Source organism: Bufo gargarizans, chromosome 8 (assembly GCF_014858855.1).
Source record: "Bufo gargarizans isolate SCDJY-AF-19 chromosome 8, ASM1485885v1, whole genome shotgun sequence".
NCBI lineage: Eukaryota > Metazoa > Chordata > Amphibia > Anura > Bufonidae > Bufo > Bufo gargarizans.
In genome coordinates this window covers 49,079,996-49,099,011 of record NC_058087.1, presented here as the reverse complement: position 1 = coordinate 49,099,011, position 19,016 = coordinate 49,079,996, and the positions used below count along the sequence as shown (strand labels likewise).

At 42.5% G+C, this 19,016-nt stretch overlaps 1 protein-coding gene across 3 annotated transcripts in view; it reads right to left on the bottom strand.

Annotated features, from left to right (window-relative positions):
* LOC122944480 (UDP-glucuronosyltransferase 1A1-like) overlaps nucleotides 1-19,016 on the bottom strand; it is a 103,970-nt gene that overhangs the window by 46,681 nt on the left and 38,273 nt on the right. Inside the window, exon 1 of one of the 3 annotated variants that reach the window (XM_044302796.1) lies at nucleotides 13,472-14,336. The exons of the other annotated variants lie outside the window; for them this stretch is intronic. Coding sequence (XP_044158731.1) covers nucleotides 13,472-14,335 — 864 coding nt within the window. The 5' untranslated portion in view covers nucleotide 14,336. Of the gene's footprint in view, nucleotides 1-13,471; nucleotides 14,337-19,016 lie in introns of those variants that run through there. 3 annotated transcript variants of the gene reach the window in all.

Here is a 19,016-nt window from a genome sequence, read left to right as displayed (position 1 = left end):
GTTCATCCCGTAGGCCTGGCAGGCCTGAGCAAACGGCAGGTGTCACGCATGAGCTGCCACTGGCTGACATCGAATTTACACAGGGGAGTACTCCTGTCCGCTTGGATCATCAAGAAATCGTTTATGGCCTTTCTCTGTTCGTATAGTCGGTCCAACATTTGGAAGGTGTAATTCCAACAGGTGGAACCGTCGCATATGAGCCTATGTTGGGGGATGCCATTCTGCCGCTGCAGCTCAAGGAGGGTGTGCTTTGCGGTGTACAAGTGGCTGAAGTGCATGCAAAGTTTCCTGGCCATTTTTAGGATGTCTAATGGGTGGGTGGAAGACTTCAGGAACTGCTTGACAACCAGATTGAACATGTGCACCATGCAGGGCGCATGACTCTGCCCTCCTTGACGCAGTGCCAACACCATGTTCTTCTCATTGTCGGTCACTATGGTTCAGATATTGAGTTGTCAGGGAGAAGGCCAGGATTCTATTTCTTGATGGGCATGGAGCAGTTTCTTCCTTGTGTGGCTCCATTCGCCCAGGCAAACGAGGTACAGAACAGCGCAACACCGCCGTTTCCTGCACATGTGATATTCTGGAGGGGCAGTGTGAATTGTCCCTGCAGTGGAGGCTGAGGACACGGTGGAGGATGAGGAGGCAGAGGCGGACATTGTCGCCGGACCAACAGCGTGTGAACGTGGAGGCAGAAGTGGCATCACCTGGCCAAGTTGCTGTTGTGACTGTGCAGGAACACATTTACCCAGTGGGCCGTAAAGGACATGTATTGTGCCTGACCATAATTACAGCTCAACACGTCGGCGCTGCCGTGCACTTTGGCAGGCACCGATGGGTTCAAGGACTGGCCCGCCTTCTGTTGAACATACGTGTGCAGGGCTGGTACTGCCTTTTTAGCAAAGAAATGATTGCTTGGGACTCTCCACCTCGGCTCGGCACAAGCCATCAGTTCTCTGAAAGGTGTGAGTCCATCATTTGGAAAGGGAGGGACTGCAGCACCAGCAACTTGGCCAGGAGCACATTCAGCTTCCGACCGTTGGATGAGTGCACGCATACTGTTGTCTCTTGGCAATCACTTCGGTGATCGATTGCTGATGGAATGACTGACGAGAAGTAGGAGGAGGAGCAGGAGCATCAGGACCAGTAGATGATGGGAAGGACAAACAGTCCCTTCAGCTGAGGTGGTGGAGCCTTGACTGCCTGAAATCAGGTGCGTGCCACTGGGTGATGCAGTGGTTGCTGATCATCCAGTGTACCACCACATCGGAGCCACGGTTCTCCCAGGCCACCTTATGGTGACGCTGCATATGTTGACGCAAGGCCGTGGTGCCAATATTGGTACCCTGGCCACGCTTCACCTTTTGCCCACAGATTCTACAAATAGCCATGTTCCGGTGGCTTAACAAAAAACTGTCACACCGCTGAGTAGGTGATTTTACCCCCAACACTCCGCACTGACTGACTGCTACTGCCGCTGCTTCTGTGAACCCCTGCACCACTACTTTCTGGCAGGTAGGCTCCTGAGACGTGGGTGGTCTACCCCAGGCACGTTTGGCTCCTGAACTCCCACTGCTGCCACCCTGCTGACTCCCGACCACACTAGCGACTTGCTGGCTCCATCGCTGCCTCACGGGCAAGCTGCCACCCTCTTCTCCCGATGATGATAAAGCCCCTTATTCACCTGGCTCCCAAGTGCGATCAGCTACATCATGATCATCGAGTACTGTCTGCACGTCTGTCCCACACCACTCTCCTCATCACTACTTGCCCGCCTAACGGAGGGAGCAGCAGATGTCTCCTCCACATCTTGGCTCGCCAGTAGCTGCTGACTGTCCTCTAGTAGCTCATCCTCACTGTATAGTGGAGCTGAGCCCACAGCATATAATACTTCTCTGGCTGAGGGAACAGAAAAGGAAAGAGGCAGGTTGAGGACAGGTGATGGCACAGGGCCTGCTTCCGGGTCTTGCCAACTAAGGGTTGTGTCTGACAATCCCACGGACTCTTGGCTGGGGACGTCTGATGTCACTTGGAACGAAGTGGATGACTGAGTCAACCATTCAAGAACCACTAGGTTGCTGGTCAAGACACGACCGCTAGATGACACCGGGAGCTCAGGCCTCTTGCTGCAACTCCTTCTGTTACGCCCCCTTACTCTGCTGCGACCTGTGCCTGTGCTAGAAACATTTAGGCCTCTGCCACTCCACTGTGCAGGGCCTGGCACTTCTCTGTCTGACATACTGTCAAATAAATAAAAAGGAAATTAAAACACCCCCAAAAAGTCTGTCATTTTCTCACTTCAACACACAAAGGCTAATAAGTCCTTTTTTTTCCCACTAATACACGCCAAAGAAGGCTTTATAACATATAACTGCACAGCTGAATGGCAAATAGGCCCTTACTTTTTTCCACTTCTACACTACAAAAGGCTTTAGAACATATACAGTAACTGCACTGCTAAACGACAAATTATATATATTTTTTTCCCACTAATACATGCCAAAAAGGGCTTTAGAACATATAACTGCACCGCTGAACGGCAAATATATATTTTTTTGCCACTAATACACGTCAAAAAGGGCTTTAGAACAAATGATTGCACCGCTGAACAGCAAATAGGCCCTTATTTCTTTCCACTTATACACTCCACAAAAGGCTTTAGAACATATAACCGCACTGCTGAACGGCAAATTATACATATTTTTCTGCCATGATTACACGCCAAATAGGTGCTTTAGAACATATAACTGCACTGCTGAACAGCAAAATATAATTTTTTTTCCATTAATACACACCAAAAAGGGCTTTAGAACATAAAAGTCCACCGCTGAACAGCAATGGCCCTTATTTTTTTCCACTTATAAACACCACAAAAGGCTTTAGAACATATAACTGCACCGCTGAACGGCAAATCCTTTTTTTGGGACACTAATACACGCCAAAAAGGGCTCTAGAACATATAACTGCATGGCTGAACAGCAAATAACATATTTTTTGCCACTAATACACACCAAAAAGGGCGTTAGAAAATATAACTGCATGGCTGAAAAGCAAAAAAATATATATATTTTTTTGCCACTAATACATGCCAAAAAGGGCTGTCATTTTCTCACTTCACCACACAACGGCAAATACTTTTTTTGTGCCACTAATACACACAAAAAAGGGCTTTAGAACATATAACTGCACCGGTGAAAGGCAAATATATATTTTTTGCCACTAATACACGCCAAAAAGGTCTTTAGAACATATAACTGCACCACTGAATGGCAAATAATATATATTTTTGGGCCACTAATACACGCCAAAAAGGGCTGTAATTTTCTCACTTCACCACACAACGGCTAATAAGCCCTTTTTTTCCCCCACTAATACAAGCCAAAAAATACTTTAGAACATATAACTGCACCACACAAGGTTCAAATAAGACGTGGAAATATTTCCTTGTAATAAACCTGTTAATGGCTGTATCAAATAGCACTTGCACCCCAATAACAAGACAGGTTTGCTGGAATTACAGAGCTGTATAATGGCAATTTGGATCCCCAGTCAGTGCAGCAAGGTGTAATAGGAATGTTCCTATTTCCCAGGCTGTAACCTCCCCTACTGAACCCTGTTCTGCTTCAAAACTGTGGAATGATTCCTCCCTATCCTTTCCCTGAACTTCTATACAGCAAAATAATAGTTTTAAAGTCTTTTCTACCACTGTCCCTAGCACCTGCTGACGTCTCTCCCTGCACTAAGTACACTGGAAAATGGCTGAATCCCAGATGGCTGAGACTAGTTATAGGGCTGTGACATCACAGGGCTGGCTGGCTGCTGATTGGCTGCATGCATGGCATTGTGGGTGATCCCTAATTCCCAGAGTTCCTTGCTCCATGTCCTAACATGTGCAGCAGCCATTTTATGAAAAAATTTGATTAGTTACCATGAAGCGTGAGGAAATTCAGATTCGGTGCGAATCCAATTTTTCCTGAAAATTTGATCGAATTCCACTTTGTTAACTTTGATTCGCTCATCTCTAAAGATGACCATAGACGTCATATGATTTGAGCACTAAAAGATCTTAGCTTGGATATTCCAAGTATTCCTGTTTATGCTTATGCATGTTGCATAGAGGGAGCATTGCCAGACACATACCATATGCAAATAAATACACTTAAAGAGGATCTCTGGGTATGATTAAAAATGGCTGCCAGCAACCTGTCGTAGAATGCGAGCAGGACTGGTTGCCTGGAGTGGTGAGGGGACCACACTACATTGCTCTACGACAGATGGCAATGATGTGATCCTGCCTACGATATGCCATCATGGCTGAGTAGTCTGACAGGAACACTCACTAATATGCACTAAATACTTGTGCCTGGGCATTATGTGTACTGAGGCCCCACCCCCCAAAACAGCTCTGCAAATGGAGCAACCAGTCCTGCTTACATTCTAGGACAGGTTGCTTGCGTCCATTTTAAATCATTCCTGAAGAACCCTTTTAAGCTAGCCATATACTTTAGATGGCTGTCACTGCAACATTTCATAGAAAGCATAGATATACATTTATCATACCCAGCTGTTTCTGGCTTCAAAAAGTCACAATCTTTTCCATAACTCCCCACTTGCACTTTGTGGAGTTTGCACCAGACTGACCACTATTCATAAATGTGGGCATGGAGTAAGTGTTATGTCTTGCCATGTTATGCTACTATATATACATGATATGCCTTTTTACACTGTGTTGCTCTGGGTTGCATCTAAAGATTAACCTGTTAAAGACCACCCTCTAACTTTTGTCTTTGCTATTTTAGAGGGTATCTCCTGTAAGCACTCCTACCCAACTAATGAACTGTAACTAACAGCTCCGGTTCTTAGAGGAGTAGAGGAGCTGTTTGCTCTACAGCCAAGAGTGGAGGTAGCTCCAATCTCAACTGTTAACCCTTTGCTTGCCACAGTCTATGAGCATAGCATGTTCAAATGGGATTTCCTCCTGAGATTGGGTCCCGGTTTTCTGATTGGTGGCTAGTTAAGTTCCCTGCATTCAGCCCTGGGGACCTAAAAAAGACCCCAGAGCTGTAAGTTCAGTAATCCTGCTGGTAGGCACACTAGTATTGCCCTAACCACAGCCTGAGCCACAGAGTATGATGTATTAGCATTCAGGAGTATGCTAATATATTCTATGTATAAAACAATTTTGAAAAACAGCAATTTCTTAATTTGATTGAAAAAATATAATACAAATATGAAATAAAAAATTTATATCAAACATTGAAATGAAAAAAGTTTGCAAAAAATAAAAATAAAAAAAATTATTTTATAGTGTATACTTCTACAGAAGAGCAATAAAAAATTAATATCAAACATTGAAATGAAAAAAGCTAGCAAAAATAAAATAAAAAAACTATACTCTTTCTGGTCTCCTCAGCTCTCTCTAGTTGCGGCTCTTCTTTACAACTGTCTTCTAATGTCTACCGATTATCTTTCCAGATTCTCCTTTAACCACTTAGTGACTGGCCTGTCTTGGGCCTTAGTGATCAAGCAAATCTTATTCCAAGAGCTTTTTTAATTTTTCCATGAATGTAGCCGTATGAGTGCTTATTTTTTTGTCGGACAAGTTGCAGTTTTTATGGCACCATTTTGGGGTACATATAAGTTACTGATTAACCTTTTTTAACTCTTTCTGGGGACAAGGGAAAAAACATCAATACTGCTGCTGAGTATTTACTTTATAAATTTTGCAGTGTTCATTTTTCTACACAAATAACAGAATAACTTTATTCTCTGGATCTGTACAATTACAGCAATATCAAACATGTACAGTACAGACCAAAAGTTTGGACACACCTTCTCATTCAAAGAGTTTTCTTTAGCCACCTTTTGCTTTGATTACTGCTTTGCACACTCTTGGCATTCTCTTGATGAGCTTCAAGAGGTAGTTACCTGAAATGGTTTTCACTTCACAGGTGTGCCCTGTCAGGTTTCATAAGTGGGATTTCTTGCCTTATAAATGGGGTTGAGACCATCAGTTGCGTTGTGGAGAAGTCAGGTGGATACACAGCTGATAGTCCTACTGAATAGACTGTTAGAATTTGTATTATGGCAAGAAAAAAGCAGCTAAGTAAAGAAAAACGAGTGGCCATCATTACTTTAAGAAATGAAGGTCAGTCAGTCCGAAAAATTGGGAAAACTTTGAAAGTGTCCCCAAGTGCAGTCACAAAAACCATCAAGCGCAACAAAGAAACTGGCTCACATGCGGACCACCCCAGGAAAGGAAGACCAAGAGTCACCTCTGCTGCGGAGGATAAGTTCATCCGAGTCACCAGCCTCAGAAATCGCAGGTTAACAGCAGCTCAGATTAGAGACCAGGTCAATGCCACACAGAGTTCTAGCAGCAGACTCATCTCTAGAACAACTGTTAAGAGGAGACTGTGTGAATCAGGCCTTCAAGGTAGAATATCTGCTAGTAAACCACTGTTAAGGACAGACAACAAGCAGAAGAGACTTGTTTGGGCTAAAGAACACAAGGAATGGTCATTAAACCAGTGGAAATCTGTGCTTTGGTCTGATGAGTCAAAATTTGAGATCTTTGGTTCCAACCACCGTGTCTTTGTGCGACGCAGAAAAGGTGAACGGATGGACTCTACATGCCTGGTTCCCACCGTGAAGCATGGAGGAGGAGGTGTGATGGTGTGGGGGTGCTTTGCTGGTGACACTGTTGGGGATTTATTCAAAATTGAAGGCATACTGAACCAGCATGGCTACTACAGCATCTTGCAGCGGCATGCTATTCCATCCGGTTTGCGTTTAGTTGGACCATCATTTATTTTTTAACAGGACAATGACCCCAAACACACCTCCAGGCTGTGTAAGGGCTATTTGACCATGAAGGAGAGTGATGGGGTGCTGCGCCAGATGACCTGGCCTCCACAGTCACCGGATCTGAACCCAATCGAGATGGTTTGGGGTGAGCTGGACCGCAGAGTGAAGGCAAAAGGGCCAACAAGTGCTAAGCATCTCTGGGAACTCCTTCAAGACTGTTGGAAGACCATTTCAGGTGACTACCTCTTGAAGCTCATCAAGAGAATGCCAAAAGTGTGCAAAGCAGTAATCAAAGCAAAAGGTGGCTACTTTGAAGAACCTAGAATATGACATATTTTCAGTTGTTTCACACTTTTATGTTATGTATATAATTCCACATGTGTTAATTCATAGTTTTGATGCCTTCAGTGAATCTACAATTCTCATAGTCATGAAAATAAAGAAAAGAATGAGAAGGTGTGTCCAAACTTTTGGTCTGTACTGTATATATTTTTTTAGGTTTTACAACTTTTGTACAATGAAAGAACTTTTTTTTTTAAAGAAGAAAATTTTTATATATAACTTTAACTTTTTTTATATTATTTCTGTGGAGCTGTGTGAGGGCTTGATTTTTGCAGGCCGACTTATACTTTTCATTGGTATTATTTAAGGTACATAATATTTTTTGATCGCTTTTTATTTAATTTTATTGTGGGGTCTTCACTGGCCTGCCAGTGGGGCTCGCATACTAAAACATCAGCACCCAGCGATCTCATTTGCATCTATGCGGATGCCTGAGAGGTGTGAACCCCCTCACTATAAACCCCTTAGATATTGTGGTCGCTATTGGCTTTTTTGTGATATATCACAATTTTAAAAAATCTGCTACTACAATCAATTGATAAATGAAAAATGAAAAATTGGATCATGTGATAAATTAGGACTAAGGACATTTCTAAGTCTACATACATGCAGCTTCATTGGCCTTTGCATGGTTACTCCAGGGTGGACCTTGGAAAAATAAAAAGTATCACTGTTGAAAGCTACTCACCTTGCTTAATTTCTGTGTCCGATCACAGCTATGTCCTCCAATAAACACCATGTTTGGCATACGTGGCTTAGGAGGCTCCAAAACATAATCATATTTATATAAAAAGATCTCAGCCCGGCTAAAGAGCTCAAGTAACTCAACATCCTTATGTAAGTATTGTGAAGCCAGTTTTGTGTATTCTTTTTCAATTTGTTGACAGACGAGGTATTCTATTGAATGAAGAATCAGGCTCTCTGATGCGCTGTAACAGACCATTAGCATTTACGGAATTCATGCCTGGGCAACGAGTGGCCCTGTTGTCCCAACCACATGGTAATGTTTGCAAAAAATAAATAGATGGGAGATGAAGCTGTTCTGCAAGGATGGGACCACAAGGAAAGAATGGATCCATGATGGCAACATCAAAAACGTGTCTTTGCAAAGACTGCATCAAAACATGATCTTCTAGTAGATGCAAACAAGTATGGGAAAGGACAGATGCTGTGTAAATCATCCTTCTGGATTCTGTACTGATAGCACTTAGCAGGCTGCCCAGATGAGTCTGATCGAATATATAAGCCATATGCATATCTAGTTCATCTTCCAGAAAAGGAGCGGAGTACATTTTCACAATGAGTCCTTCAGAAGAATCCATGATAAGGTTATTCTTGGGTATAACCAACAAGACTTTGTGTCCCTTCTGTTGTATTTTTTCCACCATGCTACGCATGTCCAGCCAGATGTCAGGATCCTGGGCAATTACTAGTAAATTTCCACCCTCAACCAGAATAGGGAGGCCCAGCAATACATATATCCAAAGACCCACATTAGAAGGGAAAATCCAAGCCATTTCTAAGCACCCAGCGATTCCAGCTAACCTTCTCAGAATAAATGGTAAATACTTTCTTATAAGTTTAGTTTTCAAGAAGTAAAAAAAAACTATTGTAATGCACGCTGTGTACCTGAATGACTCAAACATGGAACACTCCCTTGTCCAACAACAGTTTATCACATTGAGTAAGATAAATTGGAAATAGAGTAAGAGAAATGCTCCATGGTTCATTTTTAAATGATTAATACATCGCATTTTAAAGTGCCAACAGTTTCAGTCTGGATTTTGATGCTTGTGCATATAAATCATGCGTGCGTGTTGGGGTACATTTACTAATAGTGACGTACTTTGCATTGTCTAATATAAGGGGTTAATGCACACGGCTGTGCAAATTGCAGATCCACAACACACGGATACTGGCCGCATGTGTTCCACATTTTGCGGAACAGAACGTCCTACCATTTATAGAACAGTCCTATCCTTGTCTATAAAACGGACAAAAATAGGACTTGTTCAATTTTAGGTTCACTCTAAAAATGCGCCAAAACTTTGGCTCAATTTTGGGGCACAGAGCTGCTTTTAGGCATTGCTTCTAGAGAGGAATGGTACCACACAGCAGAGCATACCGTGTCAACATCTTTGTAATACAGAGCTCTGAATTCTGGGTACCACTTAAGAGTGTCTGTGGCACATGGCTTTATGCAGGGCCACTTTAATGGTGCTCCTGGACTGGGGCAGCTGGCATTGCTTGCACAACATTGTGGGAGTCATTTATTAATCTGAAATATTCGTAACTTAGGCGTATTTCAGGCACTATCTGCAACTTCTCCCCGCTCACGCCAGGTCTAAAATGGCGGGTGTGTCATTGGTGGGAATAGGACGGGCCAGCAGGTCCATCTCATTTACTATTTTCTACGCTAGTTTTAGAAGTAGAAAATGGTCTAAATGTAAAACAGCTCAGAAGCTGTCTTACATTTAGAACTGGCGCTGAATGCGCCAAAGTTAAGGAGAAGCCTGCGCATCTTCATAGCTTCAGCGGATCCACCACCAGCTATGGGCCTTTATTAAGACCAGCGTTTAAAACGCCAGTCTTAATAAATGTGCCCCTATGTCCTTCTATCCTCGGAATGAGGCCAGTTGAAAACTATGGCAGCGCAGGGGGCGGTCTGCTCAATGGATTGCATCTCGCAATGCAGTGACAACATTGAGCCTCCTGAGCTGGACCACTGAGAGCACAAGACATCTGTGGTACTGATATCAAGCTGCCAACATCTTGTGTTCTTAGTGGCTTGGTGATGACTCCACTATGGCGGTTAAGATTTTGCTTACTATCTGGTTGAGTTGTTTCTGTTCTGCGTATAGAAGCAGAACAATGAAAATATCTGAGGTGCCAGATTCACCACAAAACTGACCTGAACAAAGCCAACAAGGTCTCATTGACTATAATGGGGTCCATTCAACTCTCTTTGAGGGCCCACTTTTTTAGGGGATAAAAAAAACTGGATGCAGGACTTTTCTCTCTGCTGGTTTTGAAATAAACAGAGGCCATGATGTTATCAAGCCTACTGTACATATCCCCTCGTATAATATGGCAGATGAGCACATTCTGTTCTACTTGGCAAGAGACCGGCAGAACTGTTACTTATGAAATGTAGTGCCCTGGAGCAGGGGGACTTTGAAGTCTGGACATTTGTGGACATTGACCTCTAGTTCACCTATGCAAAGTCATCAACTCTTCACTTTATTTTACTTGAAAGGGTTAACTTGCACTGTTTAACCCCTTCCAGCAAAAGCCAGTTTGGACCAAATGCCGAAGCCCCATTTTTCTAATCTGTTATGAGTCACTTTATGTGGTAATAACTTTGGAACGCTTTTACTTCTCAAGATTCTGAGAATGTTTTCTCATGACACTTCGTACTTCATGTTAGTGGTGAATTTGAGTCAATATGTTTTACCTTTATGTATGAAAAATACTAAACATTTGGAGAAAAACAGGTAGTGATAACACATAAAATAGTTATTAAGTAACATTCACTGTATGTCTACTTTATGTTGCCATCATTTTTTTAGGACATTAGAAGGGTTAGAATTTTGGAAGCAATTTTTGTTCTAAAGTCACTTTAAGGGGTATTTGTAGTAGAAACCACCCATAAATTAACCCATTTTAGAAACTACACCCCTCAAATTATTCAAAACTGAGTTTTGAAGCTTTGTAAACCCTTTAGATGTTCCACAGGACGTAAAGCAAAGTGCAGGTGAAATTTAAAAAACAAACAAATATTTTTTGTGCAGATTTCCCATTTTTATAAATTTTTCCTGTAACACAGCAAGGGTTAACAGCAAAATAAACCTTAATATTTATTACCCTGATTCTGGAGTGTGGGGTAAATCTCTTCATGGGCGCATGGCAGGAGCACAATTTAGTTTTTGGAGGGCAGATTTTGCTGGAATGGTTTTTGGGTGCCATGTCACATTTGAGGAGACCCTGAGGTACCCCTACAAAGGACATCCTGAAAAGTTACCCCTTCAAAAACTACACCCCTGCAGTAAAGGGCTGCAGTAAATGCTTTGACCCAACAATAGATTCAAAGAATTTAGAAACACGTAGCTGTGAAAATGAAAAAATATTTTTTTTTTCCAATAAAATGTCGCTTTAGCCCCAAATGAGTCATTTTCAAAAGGTGTAACAGGAGAAAACGCACCCCACAATTTGTTATGCATTTTTTCCTGAATACGAAATCACCCCATATATGGTCATAAACTGCTGTTTGGGGACACGGCAGGGCTCAGGAGGGAAGGAACAGCATCTGGATTTTCTAACATGGAATTTGCTAAAAATGTTTTTAGGTGCCATAATATTTTTATTTTTTGTTGACTGAGCTGTGTAAGGGCTTGTTTTTTGTGGGACGAGCAATGTTTTTTTGTACCATTATGGAGCACAAAATAGTTTTTGATCGCTTTTTGTACCATTTTTCAGAAGGTGAGGTGGGGAAAATTTGCTATTCTGTCAGCGTAATTTAATTTTTTATAGGGTTCCTCATACAGTATATATGATATGCTAATTTTATTCTATGGGTTGGTACGGTTATGGTGATACCAAATTTATATACCCATATTTTTCGCCCTATAAGACGCAGCGGCCCATAAGACGCACCTAGGTTTTTGAGGAGGAAAATAAGAAAAAAATATTTTGAACCAAAAGGTGTGCTTTTGGTGGGTTTTGAACTAATGGTGGTCTGTGGATGATACTGTTATGGGGGATCTGTGGATGGCACTGTTATGGGGGCATCTGTGGATGGCACTGTTATGGGGGCATCTGTGGATGGCACTGTTATGGGGGCATATGTGGATGGCACTGTTATGGGGGATCATTATGGGGGCATCTGTGGATTGCACTGTTATGGGGGCATCTGTGGATGACACATATATAGCATCTTATCTAATGTGTCATCCACAGATCCCCCATAACAGTGTCCCTGTGTAGTGAATGGGGGCCGGCATCTGGTTCTGTAATGGCAGTGGGGCCCAGTGCAGTCACTGTATTCTACTACACCGGGCCCCGCTCACTGAAGTATAATCATATCTAATTTGTGGGTATTGTTAATGTATTCATATCATCTTAAATCCAGCGCTGTACTACTTACTACTAGCTTCTTGGCAGTCAGGAGGCCGGGCGGACGCTCGCAGCGCAGCTCACTATGTCATGCACCTGCGCCGCCTGCTTCATTCATAAAGTGAGCGGAGCAGGCACGTGGTGTAGTAAGCTACACTGTGAGCGCCCGCCTGGCCTCCTGACTGCCAAGAAGTTAGTAGTAAGTAGTACAGCGCTGGATTTAAGATGATTTGAATACTTTAACAATACCCACAAGTTAGATATGATTATACTACAGTGAGCGGGGCCCGGTGTAGTAGAATACAGTGACTGCACTGGGCCCTGCTGCCATTACAGAACCAGATGCCAGCCCCAAGCCCCTCCTCCCTCTCAGCCGATACACCTGATATTCGCAGCATTCGCCCCATAAAACGCACTGCTATTTCCCCCCCACCTTTGGAATCTGTGTTCACTTCTTCATACACTATGGTACGATACAAGGCTGGCTTGCTCATAGCAGGTTAATATACTAAAATTCCTTTTCAGTATTAGGGTCCATTTTCATTACCAATTGCTCCCCCGGTTATAGACACGCTACAGTGTCTGGGTTTCGAGCATTTCCACCCATTTAGGCCATTTCCACCCATTTTTTTCAGTGAGTTTTTTCCATTTTTATGAGCCTAGGATCAGGACTATTACCAGAGATGAGTGTCCATATGAACACTTGAAACTGATAATTTCCCCATTAAAATGTACTGCATATCATCCAATTAGGGAACAAACGCTCATTCATCAGGTGAATCTTTTTAGTGACCAATAAAATCCTCATTCATCAGCAGCACATCACAGTGGCACATGCTGTTTTTGGCTATCTCCAGAACCCCTATGGAAATTAATAGAGCAGCCAAGCGCATGTGCAACCTACCACTGATCTTTTCAAGAGGGCTGCAGGGGGTATGGGGCCCCCGTTCTCGTGATCAGTGGGGGATCCAGAGGTAGGACCCCCACCGATCTAATAGAGGAGTGTTTTTATTACAATGTTGCGGAACGCCTGTTTTGCTGCTTTTAACAATACCGAATAAAAGTCAAGTCCATCTGGCCAAATACACCATTCTCTAATCAGACAGCTACAAAACATAAACCATTAAAAATAAAGATATGATAATAAACTACTAACAAATGTGCAAATGTTCTGAATACAGATAAACAATATAAAAAAAAAAATCCACACCTGATTTAGAAGCTTCTTTTGAGCACAATTGATTCCTCCTATTAAGATCATGTTGGGCATCAGTGGCTTTGGAAATTCAAAGGTAAAGTCTATTCTCATCAGCCAAATGGCCGCATGACTGAGAATTTCTTGCAAACTTACATCCCTCTTGAGAAACTCTTTGGCCAGCTGTTCGTAGGGAGAGTAAACTATATTGCACATAACATGTGTAGTCAGGTCATAGAAGAGATTCTTCACTCGCTGAGGGAAACTCATGTGATCTGTCAAGCTGGTCAGCATGCTTGGCACATATGATAATGGTGTTGGGCATTTAGCAGCTTTAGCGTCTAGATTACATGGTATGCCACGTAAGAAAAAAACAGATGGCAAAGAGAGGTGCTCAGCCAGTATCTGACCACATGGAAGCATAGGATCTGTAAAGACAGCATCAAAGGTCATCGCCTCTAAGGACTGAATCAGCTGGGAATTGTTCAACATTCGAGCACAGGAGTCTAACATAAAGGCTGCTCCCTCTTTCATCCGTCTTTGCATCACTAAGAACTTCTCCAGTGAAGGCCTCTGAGTGAAAGCCTCATGTGAGAAGAGAGAGAAATGATCGTGTAGTTCTTGAAATGTATAAGATACTGGGTAAAACTTAACTTCACAGTCCTGAGATGTCTTTATATGCCAATTAATTTCTGGTACAAGAACGACAGCATGATGTCCTTTCTGTATCAATATATCCACCACAGGGCGCATGCCAAGCCAATGACTGCCATCTACAGGTACCACGAGGATTGTCCCAGCATTAACAAATGCTACACGTCCAGAAGTTATCAATACAATAGTAGTAACGAGAACCAAGGAGAGATGAACTGACGGCATGTTCTTTCTCTGTATCTCCTAGAAAATGAAGCTTTTCTCCGAAGAGTTTTTGAACATTTGTACTTTAATATGTAACAGCCAGTACTACGTCACCAAGTCATAAACTAGGACACTGTACTGTGAGCTCTGAACTGCAGGTTCATGATGACCTTTCTGTGTCAATATAGCCACCACGGGGCGCATGCTAAGCCAACGTCTGCCATCTACGGGCCCGAGATTTCTCCAGGCATTAATAAATGCAACATGTCCAGAAGTTATCAATACAATAGTAGTAATGAGAACCTAAGCGAGTTCAACTGAAGACAGGCCCTTTCTCTGTATCTCCCACAAAATGAAATTTTTCTGCAAAGGGTGTGCTTTAACATGTAACAGCCTATACTATATCCCAAAGTCATAAACGAGGGCACTGCGCTGTGAGCTCTGAACTGTAGGTTTGGACTCTCTCTATTTGTCCTGGCTGTAAAGATCACAAATGTATGTTAGCACATGCGATAATAGGTGGAACCTTTGAGTTATCATCTGTAACATCATTTTCTATAGATTTGCGGTGGTCTACCTCCTGGCCAACAGATAGCAAGCGTAAAAGCTTTGGTGGACTAATTATTTATACATTCAGAAGATTTTCAGGTTTCAGGTAAGAAGCTGGTCTGAACCAGATGTATAATGCTGAGTCATATCCCTGATAAGCACTTGCCTTTAGTCCCACTGACACACACAACCTTTTGAAATAAACTCTGCTTAGTTAATTCCTGGTAAAACCTGCATAATAAAGAAGATCGTTCACAAAAAAAATTATCCTTTGGTCGGTTAGTAAGGTACATGATGTAAATAGTAGTGCAGGGAATCTGCTTACTAATGGTTTTATTCGTAAGTTATAAGCTCCGTTCCAGACTTTTGGAGTGAACCTCCTGCACTCCAACTGTTCTGCAACTACAACTCCCATAATCCTCCTTAAGCCAATTGTGCATGCAGAGAGCTGTAGTTTCACAGCAGCTGGAGTGCGGAAGGTTGCTGATCCCTGCTCTGTAAGATTCTCTACAACACTCAGATTGAGCGGACTTCTGGTCTTGTCATACAATCCAGCGAATGATGGTTACGTGGTAAAGCTGAGGACCAGAATGGACTTATAACTTAAGGACATGGCACCCAGATTGCCTGCACTGCTATCAGCATCATGTAACTCACTAACTGACCAAAGCATACACTTTTTTTTTCAGGCTTTGCTTGACATATACCTCCAATGGAAGACTGTAGTGTATCCCATTGTATAGGCTCAGAGTGGGATACGTCGACTATAGGGTTCCATTGTAAGGAAAACAAACCCAGAGTGGTTCACTTTTTTTTTTACTGTACACCTTTTATATGAACAATTGTAGTCTACTACACCATTCCATTCCTTTTTTTTCAGTATATTGACATATACTAGCCCACCGGTAGGCCAAAAGACCACTATTTTGAGTCGCATTTCGGTCCACAATGAGCTTCTATGAGCCTGTTTGACACAGACCCATAGAAAACCAAAATGCATCACGATAACTGTGAGTGACGATGCTGAAAGAAATCAGCTGCAAAGTGTAGTGCGGGTGTCTTGGTTGGATACATCTATTTCCTACTGTCCTGATCATAACAATCTGTACAATAAATTTACGATGTGTATGGCGCAAAAAAAGGTAGAAAAAAAAAACTGCTGCAGAAATGCTCTAATTTCTTCCAGAATAAATATATATTTTTAATACACCTTTATAAGTACCACAGCAGGGCACATTCATAAAATACAACTCACCCCGCGAGAAAACAAAGCCTCAATATGCTCTGGTGAACAAAAATAATTAATGTCCTCAAGCTCAAAACTGGTCTGGTTAAACTATTTTAGTGCTGTTCAAAGTTCAATAAAATATGTGACAGAGGACTTTGAGGACATCCTAGGGTCTCTTATCGGCAACTAAAATTGATTGGTGATGTAATGGTTAACTCAATATTGTTGCAGTGCACGGTTTGTATAACCTAAAACCTAGATTTTAACATACATTAAAAAAAATGTATTAAAAGGGTCTTTCGGACAGCGGTAGAGTGTATTTACAATTAAAAAAAATATAAAATGTTAATGGTTTGAAAATGGTTCTGCACAGAGACAATTACTGCTGATGAGTTTTTTCTTTATATTTTTTCCTTATTTTTTTACTTAATTTTTAAATGTTCATAAATACAATATTAAGGCAAATGTAGGCAAATATGAAAAAAGTGCACAAAGGAAGAATGGATTGGACATTGCCTTAATTAAACAGGTTAGTCTAACATTTCCTTTTCTCGTGTGTTCCTTTGTAGTAATTGGTATACTGTACATAACATAAAGCTGGTAAAAGTTATAACAATAAGGGCTCTGTCACACGAGCAGATCCCGTGCGTGGAATCCGCTGCGTGAAAGAGAGCCAAGCCCCGTTCCGGACAGCAGAGACATGGAGCAGTAACATGATTGATAATGCTCTGTGCCTCTCTATGACCTTTTTTACTACAAAAATCACAGTGACAATTTTATCTCACTGTGATTTTGTAGTAAAAAGATCACAGAGAGGCACGGAGCATTATCAATCATGTTACTGCTCCGTGTCTCTGCTGTCCGGAACGGGGCTTGGCTCTCTTTCACGCAGCAGATTACCCGCACGGGATCCGCACGTGTGAAAGAGCCCTAAGAAGATATTTTAGAGGAAAAAATATTCAGTATGAAAAGGTAAAAGAGGGTAAAGAGAGTAAAAAAAAAAAAAAAAAAAAAAAGAGAGAAAATAGTAGATGACTTCTTGTATAGCGTTGTGAATCTCAATAGCAAACCATTGCATAATAGAGAGGTTGTAGAGCTTCAGAGGGAGATGGGGGATACATGATTTGGCTATGTTGAGTAAGTGAGGGAGTACTGGTAATTTTGTATGGATCTTCACCAACCTACCTTTAGGCCTCTTTCACACAGGCGTCTTATTTTTGGCCCGGATAAGAGGCGGGTGCGTTGAAGGAAAATGCGCAATTTTTCAGCGTGAGTGCAAAACATTGTAATGCGTTTTGCACTCGCGTGAGAAAAATCGCGCATGTTTGGTACCCAAACCTGAACTTCTTCACAGAAGTTCGGGCTTGGGATTGATGTTCTGAAGATTGTATTATTTTACCTTATAACATGGTTATAAGGGAAAATAATAGCATTCTGAATACAGAATGCATAGTATAATAGTGCTGGAGGGGTTAAAAAAAGTTAACTCACCTTCTCCTCTTGATCGCGTAGTTCCCGGTCTCTTTACTTCTTGAATGATAAGCTGTGGGCTAAAGGACCTGTGGTGACGTCAGATCACATGCTCCATCACCACGGTGATGGACCATGTGATTGGAGCATGTGATCTGACGTCACCACAGGTCCTTTAGCCCACAGCTCATCATTCAAGAAGTAAAGAGACCGGGAACTACGCGATCAAGAGGAGAAGGTGAGTTAACTTTTTTATTTATTTTTAACCCCTCCAGCACTATTATACTATGCATTCTGTATTCAGAATGCTATTATTTTCCCTTATAAACATGTTATAAGGGAAAATAATACAGTGAATAGACTGTCACCGCACTTGCTTGCGGATGCTATGCGATTTTCACGCACCCCATTCACTTCTATGGGGCCTGCGTCGCGTGAAAATCGCACATTATAGAGCATGCTGCGATTTTCACTCAACGCACAAGTGATGCGTGAAAATCAACGCTCATGTGCACATCCCCATAGAAATGAATGGGTCAGGATTCAGTGCGGGTGCAATACGTTCACCGCACGCATCGCACCCGCACGGAAAACTCGCCCGTGTGAAAGGGGCCTAAAGGTCAGAAGTATTTCTGCATACCTTAGGCCTCATGCCGAGAGCGGTCCGTGGTAACACGGCCTGGATTCCTGTTGAGAGCAAGAGCGCACTGCGTCATTGGTTGCTATGACGCTGTGCGCTTCATGCCGGCGCTGCACTTCAGTAATACACTCGTATAGTGCAACCAATGATGCCGTGCGCTCCTGCTCTCAACAGGAATCCAGGCCGTATTACCACGGACCGCTCTCGGTCGCGGAACACGGCCATGTGCATGAGGCCTAACTATGAGAGAAGAACCTCTGTGACCTGCACCTCTCTCTAGAAAGGGGCCCCCAAAGTGAATGAGAGCACACCGCACATGCGCGGCATTCTCTCCATTCGCTTCTATGGTAGTTTTTCAGAAGTCCCATAGAAATGAATGGAGAATGCACTACGCAAGAGCGCCCACTGCTCCATTCAGCTCTATAAGACTGTCGGAAATAGCCAAGCCAGCGCTCACCTATTTTTGGAACTTCCATAAAAATGAATGGAGGGTGGCCGCGCATGCGCCACTGTGCTCCATTCAGTTTGCTGCATCCAATTCTAGAGATAGGTGTGGGTGCCACCTTTGGGACGTTGTTGGCATATCCTAGTGATATGCCACTAATGTCTGAGATGAGAGAATATCGCCAGCAGAAAGGTGATGAGTCAGAAATGCATACATAAAATACCTCTACTTTAACACTTGGTCAATAATTCATAATTAGTTTCTTGAAAAAAATTTAACTTTTAATGGGAACCTGTCAACAACTATATTGTTATGCAACGAAGCATAGTGCCAGACAGGCTTAGCCTAGGGTACTTTCACACGGAACTGC